The 27,888-nt window shown below is 44.2% G+C and overlaps 1 protein-coding gene across 1 annotated transcript; it reads left to right on the forward strand.

The window, feature by feature from the left end:
* The first annotated feature begins 2,034 nt into the window (after positions 1-2,034).
* Positions 2,035-26,227, forward strand: LOC115386733 (uncharacterized protein C16orf52 homolog B). Its single transcript, XM_030089170.1, has 3 exons — positions 2,035-3,108; positions 13,956-14,168; positions 22,791-26,227. Exons 1-3 carry the CDS (start codon positions 3,003-3,005, stop codon positions 22,973-22,975), a joined length of 504 nt encoding a protein of 167 aa, XP_029945030.1. The 5' UTR covers positions 2,035-3,002; the 3' UTR covers positions 22,976-26,227.
* Positions 26,228-27,888: the final 1,661 nt, after the last annotated feature.

The raw sequence follows: 27,888 nt of genomic DNA on the forward strand, positions 1-27,888 counted from the left end.
CTTGTCCATGTTGTCCTTGATGCAATAGTAGAAGATTATTCCCACACGCATTCCTGTAGCTATCTGTAGGCGACCTTGGTGTGATTCTCATGTTTTTATGTCAACATTCAGGGGGATTTCAGTGAATATTAACACTTTGCAGAGCAATCATTGCAATGTGTAGATTAATACTTAGATGTCACTTAAATGTATTTCACTATCACATTGTCTCATACATAGCGGTGTAAAAATGACCCCAAAAAATCTTAGAATGGGGTTTAGTGCCCCTCAGTAATTTCATGAACAATATTCAGTGCTACACTACAATTTGTCACATGAAATGTACACAAAATATGACTTTTTAAATATACTGGCAGTTTTATCATACATTGCTGATGTTAAAGTACAGTTTTCACAGTTTTCATTGTACGATGGGGGCAACCTGGTGCATAATAGAGATCATTTAATGAAGTAAAGGAGTCAAACATAAGAAATACAAAAAGATACTCATCTCAACTATTGGCACAGCCATTTCTTTCTCATATTCTAATATTTCCTTCAATTTACCATTAATTACCTGTTTTGAAGAAATAAATGCTCAATTTACCAAATGTGGCTCGAAGGATTGAGGGAGTAAAATGGAAAAGCTTCATTTAGCTCCTCTTTTTTTCTTATTCTTTTTGTGGGCCAGTACAAGCAGAATGAAGTGTTCTGGCTGCTGTAATGTGCCAAACAGATTTGTTCTTCCAAGAGGAGCTTATATGTGTAAGGCTTCTCTTGATAATATGATTTTTTTTTTTTTTTTTTTTACTTTATCTTATTTAGTTTGAAGACTGGTACATGATATTGCTGGACCTGACAAGAGGACAGGAAGAGAGAAAAAACAGAGTGGAGAGAAGAAAGAATGTGAAAAGATACAGCAACGATCCTTCAGTCGGAACCAACACACCAGTCAACCGGTTACTACACCTGTAAAAAGATACAACAGAGAACATCCTGTAGATTTTTTTTAATGAAACATAGCTGGTAATTATCTGAGACATGCAACCTGAGGATACAAATATCAAATTAGAAACCAGAGCAGCAGGAGAGACCTAATACAGTCAGCCATTCGTCTAATAACCCACAAGACAACACAGTGACTGAGTCCACATGCAGAATATGAAGAGTGCAGAGTGGTTAAAGATCCGCCTGATCATGCAAATATGACCTCTGAGAAGACCAGAATCAGGCCAGAGAGGCCCTCAAGACCCAGGCGGTCCTCTTTCGTTTTTTTTTTTTTTGTTTGTTTGTTTTTTAACATTGTCTTTTTTGTTTGTTTTACACCTCTGTTGTTTTGTGTTGTCACGCAGTTCTTTTTTTTTTTTTTAAATATTCTATGCATTTTTGCTTCAATTTCAGGGTATTTTAGGTACACTTATTTTAATTGGTTTTGTGGTGAGTGCTTTTAAATTTGCCATGTGTTTATTAATTTCACATGCTTTTGGTCTCATCTATCCAGTTTTGTATGTCAGTTGCCCATTCATATACATCATATTGATACCTTTGGCATCTTTTTCTTAAAGTTAGCATATAGCTTTGGCCACTCCATGTCACATGTGATTTTGTAATTTTAATATATTTTTTTTATATTCTATGGACATTTCCATTCCATTTTCTTCCTCTTTTTTTAATTTAAATACGACATTAAAGCTTTAAATGGCATTAAAGCTTTTGTATGTCCCCGTTTTAACGTCTGAATTCATTGTAATTGTTTCTAGATGAATTATTTTTCAGCCTCTTTTGTGTCTCACTGTTGTTTTTCGTCTTTTCACGGCTGTTCTGCACATTTGAATATTTTTCTTTCTATTTTTTTTTTCTGTATCTGCTGAGATAACCGCAGAGGCCCCCGGCTCTCCGGGGCCCGGTCCTGGTCCTGGTCCGTGGCTCCCATCAGGGACCCCCAGTTCGACTCAGGACAACAGGACCCCCGATTTCCAGAGTATCGCGAGAAGAGAGCGAAAGTCTCCCCTCCTGTCCGTGAAGACAGAGCCGTGTGTGTGTGCGTGTGTGTGTTTGTGTGTGTGTGACGCTGCGTGGGGGTGTCCGGTCCGCCTGATGTCATTTGGCAGGAGGGGAGGCAGAGCTAGCGGTGGGCATACGGGTGGAAAGCATAACAATACCGTGACCGTTTTTACCGTCCGCACCGGGACCCAGCACGCCGCCGTCGAGGCTGCAGTGAGCCGCGCTTCCAGCCGCGCCACAGTCCCACCGGGGTCCGGGTCCGGGGTCCGGGAGCCGGAGGAGAGGAGGCTGGCTGGCTAACGGACTGGAAGTACCAGATGCTATTATTCCAGCGGAGACGGAGAACGGGTTCGCAGCAGCGGCAGAGGGTGATGGCTTCTCGTTTTCCCGACGGGTAAACGCCTCTGTCGAACGCGGGACATCACGAAGCGAGCGGGACCCGCCTTCCAGCCCCGGTGTGTGGTGTACCATGGTAGCGCAGTCGCGGTGTCGGCCGTCGAGCAGCCTCTGGGCCGCAGCTCGGCGCACCGAGCCCGAATCTGGGAAGTAGCTAAGCTAGCCGTCTGCTAGCCGCAGCTGTACCCGATGCTGCTGCGGCGGCTGCCGCTGCTGCCGCTGCCGCCGTTCAACCGATCGGAAAGACAACACACGCCGCCCGGGGGCCTCCGCGCCGACTCGGCTTTTGTTTGATGTGACTGGACTCACAGCGGGCGTTTGAGATGTGATGCTTTTGTGCGCCGTACTTGAGCCCTTTGTAGCTTGGAGGCTCGACGCGAAGGAGCTAACGTTGCTGCAGAATGCCCAGCAGAACCACAGCGGCGGGCTGCTGCTGCTGAAGGGGGCGAGGTTAGACTGATAACAGCCCACCCAGAGTCTCTCCCAGCCCGGGGTCACATTTGGACTGCGACCGCCGCTTCTTCCCCCCTCCTCCTCCTCGTTCTCCTCCACCCATCCATCCATCCATCCTCCCTCCCTCCCTCCCTCCTCCCACATCATTCAGCGCTTCATCGGCTGGCGATATGGATAAACTGACGATCATTTCAGGGTGCCTGTTTCTGGCAGCAGATATCTTTGCAATAGCCAGCATCGCCAACCCAGACTGGATCAACACTGGTGAATCAGCAGGTAAACCGAACAGAAGTCTTCTGTGCTTCATGGCTGTCTTTTCTTCTTCTTCTTCTTCTCTTTCTCTCTCCACTTCCCATCAGATAATTTTCTCAACAAAGAAATGCCCTCTGAGTGCAGGCTTTCATCTGCAGCAGCATCTTTTGTCTTCCACTGCAGTGTTGTTTGTGTGTTATTATGTTGATTATGCTAATTGCACCGCTGGTAAAAAAAGCAAAACAAAAAACTGTCAAACAATTTTAAGCTCTATTCATCAACTTGAAAGGGTTTGTAAGTGTGTATGTTTTCAGTAATTTTCAGTCTTTCCATTAAAACTTCCTAATCATTAGGAAAAGGGACACAGTCTGTTATATTTCCTGGGATTTCCATAGGATTTGTCTATCAACAAACACATATATGTGAGAGTTTTCAGTAGTTTCCCTTTAAAAAAATGTCATTGATTATACAAAACAATGCAATGTGAGAAAATCAGATTTGTTTTTTTGGCAGTTCTTAGATTAGTAAATAATGACTTAATAGAAATCTGTTGATGGCTGTTAGTGAAAACTGTCCTTAATTGCAATGTTTTTTTCTCCTGAAGTCAAATTGATGAGGGCTTCTGTTGCAGCATCGTCTAGTAAGGGCAACTTGACATTTGAAGTCACCTCAGTGTGATCAGGCTAATCAGCAAGCCCAAAACAAATCAAAGCAGGTGTTTATTTAAGACCTCCCTGGTGTCACTCCACAGTAGCATGTGCTCTGGGATCCTCTGTTTTATTTGCGTCAGGCTGTTGACAGACAGCTGCTAGTCTTTGTTCCCTCTGCAGGAATGACAGCTTAGTAAGTGGGTCAGGGAGGGTTCATCATCCACCAGGACACATCCAGACCGTGTTAGCTCAATGAGGAGGGGGGGAAATCATCTGAACAAAAAGTAATAAGAGGATGCAGATGAAATGAGGACATTGTCAACAATGCTTTCCATTTGTTCACGTTGCTCCATGGGTCTCATCTCCAGTTAGGCTCATCTAAACTTAGAACACTGCAGAGCAGTTATGAGACAACCGCGGCGAGATCCTCGCTCCTGTACCTGCGTGTACTGAGAGTTTAACCTTTGCTATATTTAGACTGCAGCGTTCTGATGTATGTGTGTGTCGTTATTAAAGCGGATGCTGTGCAGTGACAGTCTTCTACCTCACTGTCACTCTTCTCGCTTTCCAATCCAGGTTTGACCTTTTCGCTTTGATGATTGCCATCTGTGTGTTTGATGGTTTGACGTGTGGGTAGGTGATTGTCCAGGGACATGTGACTTCCTTTCCACCCTCTTTCTCCAGCATTTCTTTTTAGAACTGTGCATTTTTGGAATAGGTAGGAAGCTGATGTCAGTTTAAAATACAGGCTGTCTTTGGTCAGGAGGGACAGTTTGGTCTCCTGCAAATTTTGACTTGCAGATAAATGAATGAACACGGTCAGTGTAAAACATTCACAGATACTTCTATATTTTCAAACCAATTCTCGGTGTTGTCCCTTTGATGCTGTAAAGAAACTAGAAAGTCAACATGATGTGCACTTTCAATTTCAAGTGCTTGAAATGTGGCGTAATGCTGGTTCCACTAGTTGTACGTGTAAACCATGCAGTCAAGTTGTGCTTGTTGTTTACAATGTAAATGAAGCACTGCTGTAACAGTGTTTACTCTTTCTTCTAATCGGTGGGGTTATATCTGTTTACTCCAAGTAGGCCTGTCTGTTTATGCAGTTCTTCACAAATGCTGAGTAAGGGGTAACTTTCGTCTGTGTTGTGACCTTTGATTGTATTATTCTGAGTGCGTTTTGAAAGTCTTTCGAAGAGTTACTAAAGCATGTCTTCTAAAATTTCAAAAAAACAGACATGCTGATTTCCCTGAAGTAAGCAGTGCCACTTACATGGGTTTAAAGTTGACTGTTTTCAGTATCAGCTGCTGACCTTGTCTCGTCGTTGACGCTGTAGTGTTAAATCATGCCTCCTAATGATCTATATTAGGGTGTTTATTCAGTAGTTTCCCTCTTCCTTGTGGGAGCTTCATCGCTCTGTCTTCTGATCATTTCAATACTTGCGTGTCACATTGCTGATTTAAATATTAACTAGGGATGTCCCGATCCGATCATGTGATAGGAAATCTGGCTCGATCTCGTGTTTGCGGACTCAATCGTAATCGGACGTTACCTCCCGATCCGGACTTGGATATATGGAGAGTTATTTTCATTACTTTTTTAATCAGATCTGGAGTTCCGCGGTGGCTCAGAGCGGGTCCTCTCTCCTCCACAGAGAAGGGGAAATACATGCGTCATGACATCACTTCCTTACTGTGACGCTATTGGTTACAGCGGCAGTCAACATGGAAGCAGTGTGAAGCTAGTAGCACGAGCATGTCTGATCGGATTGGGATTCGGTATTGGTTCAAAATGAAATGACTCGGGGGCAAAAAAACTTGATTGGGACATCCCTATTAACAACTTAAAACATTCAGCTAAACGTCATTCAAGCCACACTTTCTGTTATTGTTTGTTCTGTAATAATGTCCGTCAGTTTCTGCAGACTTGCTATGAAATTAACTCCCCTGATCACTGTCCACAATAAGTATTTGTAATCACTCGACCTTTCACCCCCGATTTTGTTGTTATTTCATCCAAGGCCTCTGTGCTGTTGTTGAACCTCAGCAGGACACTTTTGTACTGCGAGCATTTAGATATTGGCTTTGCATAGGCAAAAAAGCCAAGTTTTGCTGAAGGCATTTGGGACTTTTACCTTTTTAGTTTGCCATCTTTTATTTTGATGCCTGTTTATTTGTCACTTGGTAAGAAAAGAAAGAAAGGAAGGGGAAAAAAACAATCAACCGTTAGCTTCTAAAACCAAGCGATGTCTTGAAAATGTCGCCGATTGTAGCTAGATTTCAAACACATAATGACGGCAGGTAGGAGAACTGGCACCACTGATGCCCCACGCCACACATTGTGATTCAGTCACACTGCCGTCTCTCCGGTGTGAAATGCTCGAGGAATAAGAGATGAAACCGATTTCCCGTGCTGAGCTTGAAGTCAGAGCCATTGCTGTAGCGGCGTCAGACAGAAGCTGTGACTCTCAGCTGCTCTGCCAGCGATCGGCCGTCACCACAGTGGATGTCTTTCTCTCCAGCCTCAATAACCTTTGAAATGTTTTGTTTACACACTAAATCATCTCCAGATTCAGACGGGCTTTTATAAGCTGCTGTTTCAAAAACTGGTGGAGATTTTTTTTTTTCCCTTGATAATTCAGCTATCAAAATGTAAAGGTAGCTATTTCACAAACTCTATTTGGGACAAGTGCTCTTGTCATTGGAGCGTGCCGACACTTCCCTTTCTAACACAGCACTATCCTTTGATTACTTTGAGAGTGTTTTATCGCACTCTGTGAGCTGCTGAATGGAAGTGAAATAAAAGACTGCAGATGATAGTCGAGCCTCTTTACAAGTAAGCAGCTTCTAAAGACCTGACAAAATGCATTTAGCATTTTCATCTTCTTGATTGTATCATCTTACCGTCAGTGATTGTAAATAATCTCTCTGCTACAGACGCTCTTTCTTAGAGCGGAAGATGTTTATTGCCCCAAAGTGACTGCTATTCAGTATCACTTGTGTAATAATAAACAAGACAAATTTATTTTCCACTTGGTCCTCATGAGCTCCAATATGCTGCTGAGAGTTTTGATAATGCTCTAAAACCTCAGCAGAAAAGCTTCAGAATGCTTGGTTTCAGTGCACTCTGCAAGTAAATCTGGCTCTTTAACGCTTGTATTTCAGCACGCACACACAATCGCAAACAACTGCATAACTCCTGAAAAGGCTTTGTTGAAATGGCAGAGCATAATGAGCGGTGCTCAGGAAGTGTTACTCTAGTCATAGTCTGAATCTGACATGACCTAAAATAGATGGGATGGAAGACTATTAGATTCTCTTATTTTAGCTATCCCTTTTCAAAGCACAAGGGCACACAGTGACACTGATACAGAGTGACTGAGACTGGGCCCGGACATTATCACCCAAGGCTGCACAGCCAGCAGGTTTGAGCCAGAACTGTGGCTCTGATGGGCAAGGACAGAAATCACAGGCACAGAAGTAAGAGGCATGACAATGTTCAACAGCTTTAGGAAGAAAAATTTTTTGGCTTATAAATGTTGATAGAAGAAAACACTGTGATACCCAGTGTCTGCAGCAGCGTTTTGTGTCTTATCCTCCTGGATTGTGTCTTTAAGATTATTCAGTGTCCATGTAAACAGGATAAAATGACCAGATCACTGTGCAGGTGTATGTGCGCCAAGAATATGATGTGATTGATGTGCTTAATCACATTGTTCTCACTAGTATTGAAAATTAACTTTTTTAACTAAAACAGTTTAATTTCTGTTTTTTTCATGGATTTCTGCTGAAATGGTGAAACCGTCAATTAATCCTGTCAATCCTATCCCGATCAGCTCTGCTTTGCCACCTTCTTTTTTCCTTCAACACTGTGTGAAGCTTCGCTTGGTGATGTTATGTAACAGATACGTGCACAAAGCCTCCACAGGGGAAAGCAGCCTAATGTGTTGTTTACACTCCGATCGGATCACAAACGGACCACTTTCTCCAATCTGATCATAATTTCAATCAGTTCAAGCCGATCTGGTGAGACTGAAGTGTTTACATGATGCATTTAATGGGATCACTCGGGGTCAATGTAACTGCAGCCAATTGTACTCTGACATTTGAAGAGATGCTCATGCAAGCAATATCTGACACATGTGAAGTCAAGCTGTTGTTCTATTTCTCAACAGCAGCGTTTGCTACGTTTTGATTTTCTCTAGAATTGGTCTGGGTTTCATTGTCCATCCTGCAAGAATTCACAGGTGAATTTTAACTGCAGATATGTGTGCAGCTTGGTTTTATTTTAGATCAGGGCACTGCTTTGGCTCACAGGTGGGTAAGGCTTGTTTTCAGATGTTGGTGTTTGGATCCCATCCTTCCCGTTCTGTATGCGAGTTTAGGCTCTAGACAGCTGCGCTCCGGTGCCCCAGCAAAGTAAGTGAGCACTGTAAAAGCCTCCAGCAGCAGAAGCAGCTGTTGGCTGCCTTAGCTTTGCCTACTTGCCGCCCACCACAGCTCAGAGGCCTGTTTGACTCATCCCTTCAGAGCTTACAAACATCAGCACCCCCTGTGCTCCACTAATGACGCCATCATCACGCCGAGGATGTGCAGACACGGCGCTCATTTCCTCTCATTTGGACCGAGACATGGTGAGAGGAGTATTTCTGATCATCGGGAGTGCAGGGCTGACTGCTGGGTAACGGGGCGTAGCAGGCGTTAAAGTGAGCGCGGACTCCAAATGGAGATTCGCCCCATTATTTTTCATAAATGGAAGACAGGGGGACCCATGTGGGCGATTTTCTGCAAACTAACTATATTGTTATAATTGTTCTTGTTTCTAGTTTGCCAAAGGCAATGGTTATGCACACATAGACACACACACACACACACAACAAAAAAACATTGTTCTCTGTTTGGATGCAGGTTGGGTTGGTTTGGTTTTGCGTAGCTTTCAGTTCGCCTGTTTTACCGACCCCACAGATGTGATCAGCCAGCAGAAATGTTCTGTGATTTGAACCAGCAGACAAAGTCTTTTGTTTTCAGCATCTCTCCTTTTTATTAGCACCAACTGATTTGTAGCTTTCTGAGTCTTTTAGCTTTACTCAACAGCTAGTAATCCACTCCCATGTTTTTGACATTTTGTTATTGCATCTATAATATTGATTGTTCTGAAAACTATGTAAGCGTTTTTAGTCAGTAATAAATGATCAACAGAATTAGTTTAATCCTTTTGTTGCTTTCATAGTGCACCTTAGTTTCTACTGAAACAAAAACCATATTGACCTCAAGTCAGCAGTTTATAGAAAGAAAGTAGGAACACGTTCAAATAGCAACTATCAAATTCAGTCTCGAATAAAATTGAAAACAAGCAGGGTGCAACAAAACATTTAATGCAGCCAACAGGAAAGCACTCCCTCCAGCACACGCCTCCACAAAGCCAACAAAAATGGATACTGTATGTGGTGCATTCACAGTTTGCCTTTCCCTCCGGTTGGTTATTGGCGTCCTGCAGGGAAAAAAGGCTTCTGTAGAGTCCTGTGTGACACACCTAGCAGTCCTCCATAGTCCCCAGTGACACAAAAGTTATTGAGAACCGGCTTTGTGCTTTTAGTACGGCCGCCGCTGTGCTCGCCACTTCTCCATTCACTTTTCACACACAGTGTGGTACTTCCTCACCCCGACTGTGCACACAGGGGAAGCTCAGATCTTTGGACCTGTGCAGTGTGGCAGCCGAAGTCACTGTGACCTCCGCTAGGACATTTGCGTCAATGTGGCTGTGCAGTTTTCCTTTGTGGAGAGTGGAGACACTGCAGCCCCCCCTTTATGATGTGTTTTTGACGGATTCGAGACACACCTAAATGAAATCTGAGAGATGAAAAGCTGCTGCAGTTCGGTGTCTCGTCATACTCTTTCTATTTCTGCTTAGTAAAACTGTACAATCAACACAATACCAGAATAAGACCAGAATAAAATTTACCTCCATCATGAGCGAGCCTCCACAATGTGTTGTTTACCTGTGTCCCTGTAGCCTAGCGTGCCTGCCTGCTGTAACACAGGAATTCCACCGAGAGCTTGTGAAACAGCAGGAGACCAGAGGATCCAGGGGAAGTGGTCGTAAACCGGTGTAACTGCAGCTCTCAAACTTTTGTCTAATGTTCTCGTGTTCTCAGCACCAGCTTGGATTTCTCCACCTCATTCTTTCTGTATTCTGTAATTTGCTCGGAGTTGCACGGTGATATTAGGCTCAATTTTGAAGCAGGCTGTTGAAAGAGCCAGTTTTGTCACGAGCCATGACCTCCAGATTTTTTTCTCTTTTCACTGCTATTGCATAAGTGTTCTGCTCAGTGAGAACCAGATTGCCATAGCAATAAGGGGAACGATAAGGTAACAACATCCTGGTTGTTTTTCCCATGTGCTTCATGGCATTTATGCTGCACTTACTGTATTTTTTTCTTTTCAATAGATGATCTCAAATGGTAGCTTTTCATGCACGTAACAGCCAAAGCATGAAACCCTGAGTTCAACGTTTCCATATATAACAACATGCACAGACTCCCCGTGCAGACTCCCCAAGGCATTTCTTTTCAGCTACCAGTATTGTTTGTGGGCTCAGAAGGGCTGAGTGTGTGTTTGGCTGTTACTGTAAAAGCAGTGCTTTCTTTGGGTGTTATAAAGGGGACAGGATTTCCTCTGGACAGCCTGCACAAACCCACCACACCCGCAGGACCAACAGGAAGGCTGCTCTCTAACGGGGGCTTCTGCTCTGTTTGGATTCAAGCCTTCAGCCTCAAATATTCATTGCACACAAAAGGCGATAACAGGCATGTTGTTAGAACTGGGTGCCAGACGGCCCAAGAAACACTTGACCTTTTGAAAATCAGGCTGACGTACTTGCCTCATGTTTTTGTCTGCCCACCTGCCGAGCCACTGTTGAACTTTTATCGTGTCGCCAACACAGACTTGCTTGGTTCTCTGCTTGCCACTTCTCTAGGAGACATTTGTGTTTGATTCACATTGTCGTCGGATACTTCAGCAGTGGGTTTGATGGTGTTTGGCTGGCCTCCCAAGGAGGCTAAAAACAAAAAAACAGGTCTGGGGGATGCCTTTTCCCAACAGGATTTATTCTTGAATTGCTCATTCTGCATGCAAACCACGACTTACTTGTTAGTGTTTATAGTTCACAAGACAAATTCTTTACAATGACTTCCAAGTCTGTTCACAAGGGGTTGACCACACTTCTATTTCGATCCCGTTAAAACAAAGTTTTCAAGTGAAAACAGAAAACTTGCGTTGTTTGGATGTGTCATTTATGTGACAGCAGTGCTTGGAATAACTGAAAACACAACTTTTGGGAAACACACTCAAGAGAAAACAGGTTTTTTTTTTTTTGTAACTCTGCTACTGCGGATGCGAACCACAGCTGGAGTAAATAGTTCTTCTACGTATGAGCAAGCAGAGGGACAATAACAACAATGGCAGCCTCCTGAGTGTCATGAGTCTCAGTCCATATCTTCTGGGACTTGATAGTTTTCTACTTCAGTCAACTGGTAATAGTGATCCAACATCATTCGACGAAATCGTTGTGTCAAACAATTTAAGCTGTTCTCTGGTTTGAGTGATGTTTCGGCTTCACGCGTCATGGTGACATGAGGAAAAGAGCTCAGACACTGCACAGCGCTCTGGGGAAAAAAAAAGATTTTAAGATATAACAGATATTCTAGTGTGAAATTTACCCTCCTGTCCTGTTTGTGCTCAGATCTGAGATCACCTCTACCAGAGTTGGCTGAGATGTGAAAGTTTTTATTTTTTTAGTCATACAGCATTGAGGAAATTCCTTTCCCGATTTGATCCATCGCTCGGCAGCCACACAGCGCGGCACTCGGGCCGAGGGTTTGCTACGATGAGTATAAGGAGGAAACCGGTGGAAACCCATGGTTATTGTAGTTTTCTCAGTGAATGTATCAATGCCTGAGTTTTGACAGCTTCTCTGTCTTCTTAAAAGTCACTTCACATCATGCACACGTACCGGTGAACTCCCTCCTCCTCCTCTTGATCTTCAAACAGGCGCTTCCTACCCCTCGCAGCCTCTCACTGATTGCCTCCCTTTCACTGCCAGAGGAATGTGACGCTGTTCTGCTTACTCAGGTAGAAAGTCCCCTTGAGGAAGTGCTCTAATTGAATGGCTCGTCCCCGTAGCGGCTGTGCCACTGGAGCACGCTCCCGCTCTGAGTACCGGCCTTCACACTCTGCTAGAGATTCACTCCCGAATCCATTTGTCTCCCTGTCTGATCAAAGATGAATGGGCACAGTGGAACATTAAGGCCCGTCATGTTTTCAATAGCAGATGTGCTCTCGCTCTCTCCAGGATCTCAGACACATCACTCAGAAGACGGAGAGGGCAGTTTATTAGATGTGGTGGGTTTAGCTGAGCGTGGAAGACTGGGATGTACATTATACTCAGAGACGAAGCAGCTGCAGATTTGTCCAGCGCCTCGGCGGCTTCCTACAAACTGCTCGTCTCTGGTATGTGTCACACCTGCGTGGGATACATTCAGTAATTGGCAAGATTGATTTCGTCTTCAGCCTCTTCTGAGGGTGGAAGCACAAAAAACAAATAGCTATTGGCATAATTTGGCCCACCAGCAAGAAACAGTAAACCTTCAGCTCACTGCCATCACTCAAGCGGTGACATTTTAAAGCAGGTTATCTTCTTTATCTTTCCTCCCACTATTGCTTCACTCACTGCTTCCCTCTGCAGACCCAGCCGTTGTTACTGAAACTAGTTTGTCCCCACTTCGCTGCTTACTTTTGAGAAGAGGCCCGAACTCTGTCTTTCTGGGTCTCACTTCTGGTTTCTCACTGTGTTCCTGTTCAGGCATCACTGTCAGCGATGCTGAGTCTGTGAATTCTGGGTTTCAGATCTGGCACTCAGTCACTGGCCTCTGTGTTGAGAACACATGTAGGTGGATTTTTGTTGCTGCCTCACATGAAAGTGTTTCCTCTCTGCTGCAGAAATGCATTGTGGAGTAGATAGCCAAAATAGCCACAGCATTTTAGAGGAACATCTATACTCAAGGACTTATTTTTTGTATATATAAAACGATGTTATATAATGCATTTCTATTGTTTTGCTTAGATAATGATGACATTAGTGTCATTCGGATACAGTAGCTGATCCCTCAGCACACATCGCTGCCTCACAGGTTCATTGTTCACTTCTGGAAATACATTACTCCATGGGTGTGACAGAATTGTTTATTTCTGAGAAATGTCCTGCTCCTCCAGGTAAATTGCTCACAGCTGGTGAATTTATTGACAATCAAGCATTCCACAGATGCTCGACGGGGTTCGTGCTCATGAATATGGCGGCCAGGTCAAGAGTCCAACACAGTTTTATCTCAAGAAATTACCAGATATCCTAGAGAATGTGAAGATGAGCATTGCTGCACATAAAAACCAACTCTAGAGTGTCTAACTAACTAAAACATTTTCAAGTCTCGGCCTTTTGTAATCCTGCATGATGATATTAACAAATGTTCAAACACGATCACTAGATATGCAATTTTTAGGAGCAGATGAAGTAAGACATGGTTTACCTGTGTTTTGGTTTAAGGTGAGGTGATGTCTGATTTGTTTTCCATCCTTTGAGTCCAAAAAGCAGCACCCAGTGAAATATCCCTGTTTAAATACCCTCAGTGTAACTTGTGACATTGTATTTAACCTAATAATCTTTATTTTCTTCAGTTTTACTCCAATTTAGAATGAATTTCACTGAGTAGCCGTGTGTCAGGTGTTTTCGATGTGCTGCCTTTAAAGAGTCTCAATCACTGGTTTTGGAGCTTTGTGCAGTGGCTTGTTATTATTGCCCCAGAGCAGGCACTCCGTCGCTGAGCAGGTGATTCAGACAGAAACTGTGTCATGTCTCGTAATTACCCAAAATGAGAAGCATTTTCAGTGGTACTTCAATATCTGCATAATCCATTTTTTTCACGCGAGTTTTCCGCACAGAAAACATTCAGAGTTTATCTTAGAGATTCAAGAGGAGTCATTAGATTCCATTTGGATCTAAAGCCTAATTTTGTAGCATCATCCCACAATCTCTTAGGCTGCTGTGAAATAACTGTTATAAAAATGTGCTTTGAATATGCTCAGGTCATAGAAACCCTGGCAATACCTGTATTTAGTGCATTTCAGCACTTCTCAAATAAGTAATCAGCGTTTCTTGTGTGTGTGCAGGTGCCCTTACGGTCGGTCTGGTCCGACAGTGTCAGACCATCCACGGGCGGGACCGGACCTGCATCCCGCCGCGGCTGCCGCCGGAGTGGGTCACAACGCTCTTCTTCATCATCATGGGCATCATCTCCCTCACAGTCACCTGCGGACTGCTGGTGGCCTCGCACTGGCGCCGGGAAGCCACCAAATACGCCCGCTGGATCGCCTTCACCGGCAGTAAGCGAACACGACAACAACTCCCGCGCTGAATGAAACCGCTTAGCTCACTACACTTTCTGTCGGTGCATATTCCCTCCGAGGTTTCTCTCAGTCTTGTCTTGTCTCCTTGCATCTGTCGCGGTGTAACCTCTTGAAAATCACCTTTGCCACATCATATATTTATGCCTCGTCTGTGACAGGAAGGAAGCTTTAATATGAAAAGAGGTGACGCTTTCAGTCCAGCCCTGCTCCTCGCCTCATTTGCATTTGTAGCCGTCTTGTGGAACATCAGAAGCAGCTGCGGGACATCAGTGTGTTTGTTTCTGAGAAAGACGCCAGTTCCTTTGTGTGTGTTTTGGTTGTGTTCGCACATTCTTCTTCTTTTTTTTTTTTTTTTTTTTTTTGTTCATACTTGACAACTCCTCTCGCTCCCTTAAGCTGATTTATTGAGTAATGCAGCTTGTCTGCTCCCCGAGTGGGTGGCTTATGTGCCACAGCGTTTCTCTAGTGCTTTATCTCCCCGTTTGCCTTGAACACCGCAGCTCTTTTTTTTTTTTTTTTTCCTCTCCCTCTCAGATAGGATTTCTGTATAGATGCATTTCCAACACTCGATGATAACTCGGCGTCCATCTCGTGCTCTGTGACTGGACTGGTTTCGTAAGGCTGCGTGGGAGGGTGGCGCTTGATTGGTCAGTTGTTGGAGGCAAGAGACGGCCCCACGCACACTTGTCCAGGTGATGTTTTATTACGTGAAAAGCCACATCTATTTTTTTTTTTTTAAATGACAACAACTAACCTGTGGATGTGCGCAAATTACCTGGGCTCTTTCTAATTTTGCCCGCCTTGCTGAATGAAGCGTTTGCAGTTTTTTTTTTTTTTTTTAGCAATACTAATCACTTGCAAATACTTGATGAATCACCGCTTTTCAGAGAGCCGCACACCCACCACAAACGGCCTGTCCGGCCAGCGCCAATTTGTGTCACAAGCTAAATTGAACCCAGTGGAGTCGGTGGTTAACGATCACACTGGAAAGAAAGAAAGCGGGTTCCCATGGCAACTGTGAGCAGTTGTCACCCCTGTCCCGTTGTTAAGCTTCTGCCGGTCATATTAGACAAAAGGTATATTATTAATTCTCTCTTTTACTACATTGAATGCTCGGAGGCTGATGATTATCGCCGAGGAAATAAATGAGAAAATCAGGCTTTGAGGGGTGAAAAGATCTGATGTATTTCAGGACTTTATTTTGGCTGAAATATGTTGTGTTGTCAAAGAGAGGAACGTTTTTTTAATTTAGTATCCCCATTCGTAGACGTCACAGGCCGATCCTCATCTAACTCTAAAGGTAGAATTAGATTTCTGATTGAAAACTGTCATGAGACATTTCCTAGAATCGAGAGCAGACCCGGGACGCTGTTTATTTTGAAAGCTACTTCCTTTGTATGTTGTGACGGTGGTTGTTTGTGCCTGCACCAGGGCTCTCTGTTATATTTTTGGAAATCAGAGGTCAAAAGGGAGGTTCGTAGTTTTACTTACAATCAAAATGCAGGGACTTCAGGAGAAAAAGGTTTATGAACAGCTGCTCCAGAAGAGTCATGGATAACACAGGGTCTGGATGTCTCTGGCCAGCAAAAAATAACAAATAAATCCATTTGCTACCAACCCTTTGCTTTTAGAGCACAAAAATGTTTTACATTTTCAAAGAAGAGTTCTCCCTTCCTCAATAGACATAAGGACTTACCACCATACCGCTCTTTTTGTAAAGAGATATGATAATATCAGCAGAATTGAGATCAGCTGATGGATCTTCCCTCCACAGCAGTTCTAGTTGTTCATGTCGCCCTGCAGGAAGAAATTTCCCAGGCCTGGCCCAAGTCAGGAAATGGTTCCCAAAAGGAAAGTTTTATGTTGCTGAATGTTAGATATGAAAGGCCATCACCTTTCCACCAATCAGTGGTGTGTGTTTGTGTGAGACCAGACGGGAGTAAATAAGGTGAACTGAGTGAATAATTGCGTTTGCAGAGGTCAACAGCTGGTGCCGTCAGAAAGTGAGAGACACGTGCCAACATAAAGACTCAGATGGAAAGAGGAGGGAGGGAACACAGCGCAGTTCAGAAAGGAGACGGGGGTTTGGGTGGGGGTTCACTCGGGGTGAACAGGTGAGGTGGGCCGTCTGTAGTGTAACTGGCTGCAGGCCTTCAAGTGCTTGAATGGACAGCTTTGTATGGCCGGCATAGGCTGGCCTCTGTGTGTCTGTGTACACCCACACACCAGCAGGTCATCTGCAGGGGTGGAGTCATCATAAATACAAGCAACAACGCATGAACTGTACTGATACACGCTGTGGTAAGTAATGAAATTACAAAATGGTGATTTTAATATAATTTACCCAAATGCCCTTTCCTTTCTTGAGTATTAAGTTCAGCTTGAGCAGCTGCGTAGTACGTTATATTTTAAAACAACCCTTCTGAACAGAAAGCCTTTTTTCCCATCACAAAGTAAAGGACTATTGATTCTGCTATTAAAATCCTTTAAAAACGTTGTCATATTCTCTCAGGTATGCAAGGAAACACAACATCCTGTGCATTGTTTTTTTAGACGATTAAAGCATAATTTTAATGCTAAAATGAGCTTGATTTGCAGACACATCTGAATATTTACATATTTCTGTTCAATCCATCATCTCCTTGTATTTTGTGGGAGTTACTGGTACAGCTGACGTGTTCTGGATGACTGATTAGTTGAATTCTTGGTTGCTGTTTGTCCAGAGTCAGTCATGTTTAAAATAACCAAAAAAACTAGGAAGGAATGACAGAATGTGGCAGTTCCTTCTTCTGAAATTTATCTTATCAAATGTATTGTTTGATGTAGGATTAGCTCTTAAATGATTAACAAAAAAACCCAGGGACCTCATGATTTGGTTTTCAGGCCCCCTGGTGGCCACTGGAGTCACTGCAGGGGGAGACACCCACTCAGAGGACTGAATATCTGATTTATAATGAAATAATTTATAACAGTAATCAAATTTTCTTCGTATTGACTATTCAAATTATTATTTATCATTAGTATAAAAAACACAACATCATACCTTTTTGTAAAGTAGTTTTCAGAAGAATCTACAAGGTATTTTGTGTAAAGAGATCACTGCAGAGGCGGGTGTAGCTGCTAATTCTCATTTCATCATCACCATGCCGTTTCACAGAACGGCTTTATTGACCTTGACGATGTCTGGAAATTTGAAGAAGGCAGTTTTCTTTTGGCTTAATAAATCCCCCAAAACAAATAAATGTGCTAACTGTTCACATCACACTCCTCCAAGAAAAGCCAACACCTGCCAACAAGTCAAAATTTTCAAGAAAAAAAAATCAGAATTTTTTTCTTGAAAATTTTGACTTGTTGACAGGTGTTGGTTTTTGTCTCCGATCTGTTTGTTTTTTTTCTAACAAAGTCTTAAAATGTGGCGACTGGCACACTGAAATATTCTGCTTTCTGGTGGAAGAGCCTCATAATTTTGTCAGTTTTATCGACCCCATGTTACAGAGGATTGCATTTCTTCCTCGGTTCTTGTTATCAGTTCCGCTACGGATTAAACAGCTTTATTAGACGGTCTTGTTGGGAATGGGGCAGGTTGAATTGGCTGGTTTCAATACAGCATTATAAAAAAGATCCATCTTCCTCCGGCTGCCTTGTTAAACCGTCTCGGCACTGTTTGCTGCAGTGACTCTCTGTCAACTCGACTTGCATGTTTCGATTCTGTCATATAAGTATAAAGGTAACTGCAGATCCCCGTGGCAGTCACCATTTTCTGATCAGTCTGAGTGGCTGCAGCTTCAGCAGCGGTTTCAGCCGCAGCAGGTGAGCGAAGCTCCGTATGTCATCAGTTTAGGCACTTAAAGGAACCGCTGGACTGTGAAGTGCACTTCAATTAAGTCGGCGGCGAAGCTCACAGGTGTAATGCTGAGCCTTGTACTTCTGGCTGCCTTTTAGCTTACCTTTCACCACATCTTTTTTTTTTTTTTTTTTTTTTTACAGTCGTCGCCGCCGCCGTACTCCAGGACGAACACATGGCCAGAGTAATGAGCAGCCAAGATGACAGACATAAATATTAACTTGTGTCTGCCCTGGGATGCGGGCTGAGCGCACAGCGCTCATTTGTGCTGGCTGACAGACTGGAGGCGAGTCAGCGCGGCGCTCGTTCAGGGAGGCTTTCTCAACGTGCTGCGTGTCTCCTTCTATACAGCTCTTTCTGAGCAACCTGACAGGAACAACCGGTGCAACGATACCCCTGGTTTGAAGTAAATCAAGCAGCTGCACCACTGATCTCAGCTATTCTGTGTGTGTGTTTTTTTTTTAGATACTGTGGGTAATACTGCAGACAGATGAGCAAGGCAGTAATGATTTTTAGATGACATGTGCTTAATTATGATGTGGTGTGTGTCATGTAATGAATGAGGCGCTGAATTCTAATGATATTTAAATCCTGATGTCACACATAGACTGAGGACGTAAGGAAATAATCCACACAGGTTTTGCCTTTTCAGTGTGAAGACAGGCAGCGCAGCAGATGAACACGTTTTTTTAAAAAGTCCAACAGCATCAAATAAAGGAGGTGGGATTAGAGACGAGCATGACACAGCAAGATCAGGAGGATTTGTGGGCCTTTGCTTACTGTCCGACAGGTGAAACTCTGCAAACACTGTTGTGTTCACACAGCTAATTGAATAGATTTTATGCTGTAATACGGACAGCCTCAAAGAAACGCGCTTTCGGCTGTGAAAATACTGTCGTATCTGAGGGTTTGGAACAAAATGTGGATCACAACATGCATAATATAGGCCAACCTAGCTATTTCCTAATTATGCATGCACGCCGTGAATTATGCTTAACAAGTCAATTATTTAGCAAGTTTATGTCTCGAGGAAGGAAGTGCTTTTCTATTGCACGTGCAGCATTGCCCATGGAAAAAAAAGATCTTTTTTTTTTTTTTTTTTTTTTTGCATCTGATGTGCATCTTTTTAGCCATCATGATTGTACATGAGACGTGATGAGACTGGCTAAAATAGGGCTTCAAGTACGAATTTAGAAAAGGGATTACTGCAGACTCCATGATGCTCCCAATGACAAACACTCTAATGCTGCCAGTGTGTCTGGTTTTAGATGAGGCTCTGTGGTATGTCTCTGATAATGAAATTGACAAAGAACCATGAGAAGCTTCCGTATGTCAAGGACAAACGCCGCTGTTGTCTTTAAGTGCTGCAGCACTCATACATTGAAGGCCAGATTAGCGTAAAAGCCTTTGGCTCTCGACTGCACGCCACGTTTTGAAGGTTCTTATGGACAAATGTTTTCTTTCAAATAACAAAAATACAAGATAAGTTTGTACAAGACTGTAAGTGTAAAAAAAATCTTGCTCCCAAAAGCCACTGATGACACTTTCTTTTAATACATCAGCTGCTTTTTTTTAATTTACGCATTTTTATTCTGAAGTCACTGCGTGTTACATAAATGGACCCTGCTGGACCTCGAGCTGCACTTAGCGCGTCTTCAAAGGAAAACAGAAGAAATTAACGTCATCCACCAGCTCTTATTGTTCAATCGCAGCCGCAGCCGCCGCCTCCTGACCGGACAGATGACGACTTCATCACAGACCTGTGCTGCGGTCCGCTAACACGCCGGATCATCGCGGCTCACGCTCCGCTGTGGAGGGGGGACGTTACGTATGGAGCGACTCCCAGCATGCGGCTGACACGTCCAGCTAATTGATCCCGCTGGGCCTGTTGCCGATTTAAGAACCCGCCGATCCGCCGGCTTCACGCATGAAGTCAGCAGGAACTACACAGAGAGCGAACACATTACGTGAAATCCATGAGAGCCTCGCGGAGCCAGTGTCAGATCACAGGAGATGGCTCAAACAGCAGCAGTGTGTCGAGCAGCGATCTGAAAGACGCCACAGTAATAAGTGGGTTTTGTGTGAATACGTCTGACATTTGAAAAATGCTGAAACAATTAGCGCAGTAGGTGCTGGTGGAAAAGCACATATGAATCTTGACCTGAACCTTTGACGGCCAAATTGCATTGTGGGGGATTTAGGTGGGAGGTTTAACAAGAAAGAATGTGTGGAATGAAAACGCAATCACATCTGGCTCTACGGGAGTTTTTTTTATTTTACTTTTTTTCATCGTGCCGGAGCTTCAAGAAGGACCTCTTTTAATTACTGAGTACTGACCGTCACATTCTGGTCACTTCAGAAGACAATAAGACGGTCATCTGCGGCTTCCAGCTTCCGAAGAGTCACTGAAACGTGTTTTGTAGCATTGGTCTGTTTCCTTTATCACTTAATTGAACATGTGGTCGAGCAGGACTGAATCCAATCGAAGGCAGGATGCACCCTGCGGAGAGACAAACGATCACTAACCCATTCACACCCACTGACAGTTCAGTCACCAGCGAGCTTCAAATGTAGATTTCTGCACCTCAGTGGTTTAGTGGGGTTTTTTTTTAAATGCTTGATTTGTGGCTGATTCCTGTTGTTGGTCCAGATTCAGTTTCAGTCACCAAAAAAATCCTGTTTCTCTTGGACACGGCAGACCGAATGTGTGAGTGAGACATTATATGTGTGTGTGTGTGGTGACATAACGGTTGAGTCGTGCCTCTCATGTAACCTCGAGTGACAGCTTTCTATACACCACAACAACACCTGCGTGCTGGTGGCATCGTCATCCACGGCTTCCTTTTTCCTTTTCGCGTCTGAAACGGTTTTTCCTCGAAACGGCGCTGTGCCTGTTTACAAAGCCTGAAATGTGACGGCTGATTTGCTCTCTTAACCTTTGAGAGAAACGTCGTGCGTTAATCAGCCCGAGGTGGCTCCAAGAGCTCGTTAGGGATGTGAGGAGGAGAGCGCCCCCAACGTTATGCTGCAATTTTTTTTTTTGTTGTTGTTTTTTTAAGGTGAGAAATGCATTAAATTAATTTTAAGCTCAAGGATAGAACCTATAATGGTGATTAAATTTCGCCCACAAATAATTCACACAAACTTTACATTGACTTCAAAGCTGAGATGAAGTCTGCAGGCAATATGTGGGAAAACGGAAAGCAAACAAACCTGTGGCAGAACGCTTCCTTGTAGTGCACGTTTGAAATATTGCCTTTTAAATCTGTAAATACAGAAGTAGCTGCGTGGCGAGCGTAGCTGCGGATTTCAGTGAGAACATCAAACTAATTAATTATAAATGCAGGTGTTGTAGCACATTCCTAATAACCAGGACTGAATCTGCCACAGCGTGCAGGGGAAACGTCAGTCAATATTTTATAAGGTTTTAGCTGCTGAGGTGCACACTTACGGTCAACAAACATCTACAGAGGGGGAGAGAGTGTGTATGTGTGTGTGTGTATCACATTTATGGTTTACTCGCCCTTATTTTTATCCAGCTGTGCTTTAAATTTGTGTGATGAAGATGTAATTCACCAGGGCGCTGTGCTGGAAACGGTCTGATCGCGCCAGAAATAGCACACTATAGAGTTTCAGTCGTTCAGTTTGATGTATTACAGGATCAAACCTGAAGCTGCAGACGCCTCGTTAAGAGAGCATCGTGAGCCAGTCGCAACCGTGTTGCTAACCTTTGTCGACTGGTTAGTTTAGGTCAGTGCTTGAGTTGAACGTGGTTGTGGATGCCAGTGTTTTCCCCCCACCACACAGCTGAAATCTTCCCCCCGTTTCCATTTCCGTGATGAAGACGCCGCCGATCCTCCTTTTCAGCTCGGCAGCTCAGTGTCTCCCGGAGCCCATATTAGTGGCTGGCTGCCGCCTGACGGCTAAGCCGCTTTATTCTGGAATTAAATAACTAAATGGTTTAACAGATGAATATTTATGTTGCCGACTAGCGAAGGGGCGGGTGCTTAATTGTTTCGCCGACTAATTGCGCGCGCTTCCTGGTGCTGAATGACAAACCCAGATCCTCTGCCGGGGGCCCGGCGCACGTTTTAGCGTCATTTGCTACGAGCTGCTCATTTATCAGCAGCAGCAGCAGCAGCAGGGAGTGTCAGTCACCCAGAAACTTAGCAACTTTCCAAAGGCGTCCATCATTATTTCAGAATGTGCAATGACTGTAAAATAAGAAAAAAAAAAATAGACTGACTAATGAAAATATGCTTCAGGATTTGACTTGACTATCAAAAAAAACAAAGAAAAAGTGAGGAATTCATTGTTATTTGAACAGAATGTGCACGTTTGGATTTCGATTCGACAGAGACAGTCAGACCTTCTACTTAGCTGCTAATTTTCTGAAAGAATACGTAATCTCTGACAAATATTGAAATGGGGGAAGTTACATAAATGCCATTTATTGCCTCCACATTTCATCTGGCGGCGTGGCGTCGAACACCAGCCGTCTGTTTGCCGCAATTGTTCCTTCAGAGCCGTTTCAAAGACACCATTGTATCTCGCTAATGAACCCGAGCTCTATCTGGACCTCCTGCTCAAACTGACGCCGTTGTGTTTAATTTTCTGAATCTGAACAAAGACTTCTGACTCTTTCTTCTGTTTTTCATAACTCCACCTTTTTTTTTTTTTTTTTTTACACGTGTGATGGAGGTGTGTCGGGAACCGTGGGGTAAACTAACATTTCCTTGTTTCTCCCCCCTCAGTGATCCTGTTCTGCATGGCGGCGCTCATCTTCCCAATAGGCTTCTATATCAACGAGGTGGGGGGCCAGCCGTACAAACTGCCCAACAACACGGTGGTGGGCTCCTCATACGTGCTCTTCGTCCTCTCCATCTTCTTCACCATAGTGGGACTGCTGTTCGCAGGGAAGGTCTGCCTCCCGGGCTGAGGGCTCCGCGGCGCTCGCCTCCGGACCGACTCGGGAGGCTCTGAGAGTCTTGTGGGATTTTACAAAAGAACAAACAAAAAGAACACACAATGACTGAAAATGGAAAACGACAAACTCTGGCCCGGAGCCCGAAACGGGGAAGCCTCTGCTTCTGCGTCAAAGGACCGCAGCAGCAGCAGCAGCAGCAGCAGCAGCAGCAGCAGCAGCAGCGCGGAGTACCTAAAACTACTAAAAGACGAAAAGAACAAACGAGCAAAACACTTTGAGGGGCAGCGTGGGCGCAGAGGGGAGGAGGAGTGTGACGGAGGGCGGCCCGGGCCGCCGCGGTGCCCTGCCACTGTTCATTTAAAACATGGCCGTCTCTCTCTGTTGTTGTTCCGTTGGAAAGGGTGCTCAGTGTGCCGCTGTCATGGCAACCGCGGCCGCAGCGCCGGCGCGCATTTCTGGAGGACCACTGCAGCCGCCCCTCGACTCGATTCCCAGCCGTCCGCCCCGCCGCGCCACACCGCGCCGCGCTCGGCACACATCTGCTTCGTCACCGCCGCTCCTGTCGCTATTTTTGGCTTCTCTGGGCTATTTTCAGTTCCAGCCTTTCTGTTGTGCGGTTTGTGTTCTTTTCTCCATCAACTTCCCAATGAAGTAGTTTGAGTGTTGTTACCCTTAAAGGGAAATTTGGGGGATTTGTGCTTCTTTTTTGTTTGTTTTTTTTGTTTTTTTGCCAGCTTGGCTTTAGAGCAGGATTGATTCCCGCCAGTCACGTCACACGGCCCCAGGTGTGTGTGTGTGTCTGTGTCTGTGTGTGTGTGTGTGTGTGTGTGTGTGTGTGTGTGTGTGTGTGTGTGTGTGTGTGTGTGTGTGTGTGTGTGTGTGAGAGAGAGCAGCTGTGATGGCAGCTGTCTGGGCCCACACATGGGGATGCTGTGGATCGGAGAAGGATACAGGTGTGCTTCCTCTTCCTCTTCGTCTTCGACCGGCTCCGGAGCAGGTAGCTGCAGGGGGGTGGGGGTCAGGGTGGGGCTGTCAGACCACCCCCAGCAGCGGAGCAGGACGTCACGCACCATAAAGGAGAATGCCACTCAGTTCAAACCCTTTGCGTTACATTATTCACACACACAGCAGAGGAACAGTCGTGCGTGTGGACAGCAGGTGTTTCACATCCTTTACCATTAACTAACAGACTGTGACGTTAGTGACGTTAGAGAATAGCCACCTGGACTTGCGCACACTTCCTGCGTTTGTAGTAAAACCCCAACATCCATTTAGCACAGCCACACACAGAGGAACCAGTTCGAAGTCATTTCAAGGACGTAAATCACTTTCAGCAGGTTAAGGTGGTCACATATGTTTTACATTAACAGTTTTACATTTCACAGTGTAAAAAAAACAAACAAGCTGAAAAATGGTGGTATTCTCCTTTAATGCTACACAGGAATTAAACGAGCCAGGAGTGTTTTTATTTCTTCTTCTTCTTCTTCCTTTTCTTTTGATCTTGATTTGAAGGCACTGGGACTGCAGGTCAGGTCCATGAATATGTGGCTGTGCCTCTGTGTGCTGCTCGCAAGGGCTGTGAATGTAACACACACAAACACACACACACACACACACACACACACACTGAAGTGTACATACATCTGCTGCAACAAATGATTATATTAATCTGTACTATTTCAACACATCAACATGAATCTGTCTTCTGCTCTTTTACCAGAATTCCTGAGGTTTTGAAAGTTTTGAGTAAAGTTACATATTTATTAGTGATGCACAGTGTTGGATTTTCTTTTGGAGCTTCCAGTTTCCGATGCCTATTTAAATATTTTTACAGAGCTAAAAAGCCGAGGCTCAACAGTATTACAGACATTCTTAGTGATCATGGCTCAATAGCTTTGTTCGGACATTAAATACAGGGCTTTAAAATATTCACACACCTCATTTTGACTTTTACCTCTTGGTCAAGCATCAAGTTTTCTGTTTTAAGTACATTTTTCTTAACTCTCCCCTCTGCAGAAAGGCCAATGAAGGTATTTATCTTAAGGATCAACCAACTCTGTCATGGTTTTTACATTTAAGATATCGATAAAAACAGAGGTCAAAAGGCAGGATAATTGTAGACGTCTGAGCGAAAGAATCAGACTGTTGTGATGTGATTCTACTGATCCGTCGTGTAACGACAGCGTGAAGAGCTCCAGAATTTGTTATGCAGCAAAAAATACAAAAACAGCCCTGAATGCATCCAGTGTTGACTCCAGTGTGAAGAACAAGCGTTCCTGGAGGCGGTGCAGCGGCGCCCTGCGAGCCCTGATCTCTGCATAATGAGCCTTTCAAGGTTTGCAGAGATTCGCCGGGGCGAATCGTGCGGGAGAAGCGAGGCGGCCGAGCGGACGCCCTTTCCCATCGGGATTTTTTTTTTCACCTTTTCAAGAAATAGGTGTGCGGTAAAACCGTCATCAATTGATTGCAGCGTTGAAACAATTTTCAGTTCAGCGGAGACGTGATGCAGTTAGATTTAGAGCTAAGCTATAACAGCAGCTGCTGGCTGCATTTCTGGACCTCCGAGATTTCCAATTGGAAGCCTCTAAACTAGTTAGTGAGGAGCCAGATAGTTTTTATCGCCTGTGGACCTTTACAGTCATTAACATGATGGGGGGGCGTTGTTTATTATGTCTGTGTGTGTGTGTTCGGCTCTGCCTGACTCACACCTCTACATCCGACCTGACCTGAACACACCATTCTGGATTATGTGCTCCTCGTTTTGCACACTCATCTATGAAGTTGTGTGTGTGTGTGTGTGTGTGTGTGTGTGGGGCTCACGGCCGCCGTGTCTCAGCGTTTCGTACTTCTGTTTTCTGCTCGGCTCTTCTCGTTCTCGGCCCGGTGACGTGTCTTGCTGCAGCCCCCCCCCCCCCCCCCCCCCCCCCCCCCCCGCCCCCCGGTTGGTTCAGTATTGTGCCATGACCTGTTTTTTTGTTTAATAATGTACAGACACACAAAAGGCAGGATTTTCTGTGTTAGGAAGCACTGTGCATTCAACGGTATAGGTAACAGACATAGAAGCACCACAAATGTATAAAAAAAAAAAAGAGAACTTCTTACCTCATTGTTTTGTTTTTTTTTTTTTGTTTTTCTGCTATTATTTTCTAATGGTGGCAACGTGTGTGCCCTCTAATTTGTCTCTTGCCTTGATCGGATGTCTACACATAAAGCCTATGATCATAGGAAATTATTTATCACTGAATAAAAGAGGAAAAAAATGGATGTGTGTGTGACTGACGCTGCTTATTTTAAAGGGGAATAATGAGAGGCTGTAATATGGGGAGTGGATGACCAACAGAATACAGCAGTTATTAATTTCTCAAGGCCTCACATTCATGACTAATCAAGTCCTTTGTCGTTTATAAGAAAGAAGAATGACCTTGATAGAAAAGAAAGCACCTTTTCCTTCTGTAAATCACCATTTCATGAAGATGGTATGGCTTCGAGGGTGAATCAAGTGTTAAAGAAAACTGTTAAATCAGCTAAAATGGCTAAAATAGAAAATTAAATAAAAAAATTAAACAACTAGCAAAGATAAGAAGGAACATTGAGATAAGGCCCAGATAACTTCTTGTTAGAAATCATCACCTTTCGCAGCCTTTTTTATAGATTTGTTCACATTGATTTTTCTCCAACTTCGCCGATTGTCTTGATCCATTCAAGAATAAATAAAAACTAAACATTCCAACCCAAGACTAATGCTGGGACTCTGGCCTGAGTCCAGCGCCATCCTCTCGCCCACGTTCATTTCACCCGTGTTTGTGGCTGCTCAGTTGAACGCGTCTCCTCGGTTTATTTGTCATTTTCTTGCCGTCGGTGTGCAGACGGCACCGTTCCCCCCCGAGGGCCGCTCCTCCATTAGCCCGGCGCTGACCTGCGGCGCCCAGATGAGCCGGAGCGGTGTTTCCATTTAGGATTTCACAAGGTCGCGGTAATTCAGTCCGAAGACGGCTGTGGGACGAGGGAAAAGAAATAAATGCGCTGATGAATACTGAATCCCAGCTCTGGCGTGAAGAGTGTGTGAGCATCTTTACGGCTCGACTTGTGTTGTTATTCTTACACAGTTGCAGCATTTAGCTCCTGAATTATGCATCATACACATGAGAAAAGCAGGTTAAATCTTCTTCAGTGTTTTCCTTTGTTTTCATGGAAACTTTGTGCATTCTTTTGTTGTTTTCCCTGCTCTCGCTGTGTGTTTATGTGTGTGTGTGTGTGTGTGTGTGTGGATGGGAATGCACACGGAGTCAAACTGAGCGGGTGAGACCAGAGAGCGAGCCAAGAGGAGTCACAGACGAAGCTGCTTGGCTTGATTTAGTGGTTCCCTCCTGATCGGCAGCAGATACTTAATAGTGAGATATTGGAGGGCAGATCAGCACCGACACTTCCCAGAATGCCTTTCTCCGATCCGGACTCAGGTGAGACACTTCAGGGCCTTTTTGCTACACCTGTCCAGCCAGTTTGCTGCTTTCACTAAAACAATAAACATATTAACTTCCCGACGTTCAAATATGAAATTCTAGACATCCCACATCTGTATCATATCATTTCACTCAAGAGTCATGAAAACCAATCCCAACAACTCCTGTTAAGACCATGAATCTATATATCAATATCTGTGAATGCTTTAACCACCTTTAGTCCACCAATCAATCACAATTCTGTCACATTTGCAGAAGACCACCGGTTAGCAGCTTCAGTAGATTACAGCTTTTGGCGCTATGAGACATGAACAATCCCTGACACTGAAAATAAACTTCTAGAAGCTCAGTATGATTGATAGGGCATCATCAAGCTGTGATTTCTTTTTAATTTAGAATCTTTAATGTCTCTCATGTTCAAGATCGTTCATTTCCATTCATTCCTATGAAAACTGTCGCTCAAAG

The sequence above is a fragment of the Salarias fasciatus genome, chromosome 4, assembly GCF_902148845.1.
Source record: "Salarias fasciatus chromosome 4, fSalaFa1.1, whole genome shotgun sequence".
Classification (NCBI taxonomy): domain Eukaryota; kingdom Metazoa; phylum Chordata; class Actinopteri; order Blenniiformes; family Blenniidae; genus Salarias; species Salarias fasciatus.

What these genes read in the sequence shown, in the direction of transcription:
- LOC115386733 (XM_030089170.1), top strand. Translation starts at nt 3,003, where the DNA reads ATGGATAAACTGACGATCATTTCAGGGTGCCTGTTTCTGGCAGCAGAT. An exon ending in CAACACTGGTGAATCAGCAG is followed by an intron (nt 3,109 to 13,955) that starts GTAAACCGAACA and finishes GTGTGTGTGCAG; the next exon opens with GTGCCCTTACGGTCGGTCTG. An exon ending in CTGGATCGCCTTCACCGGCA is followed by an intron (nt 14,169 to 22,790) that starts GTAAGCGAACAC and finishes CTCCCCCCTCAG; the next exon opens with TGATCCTGTTCTGCATGGCG.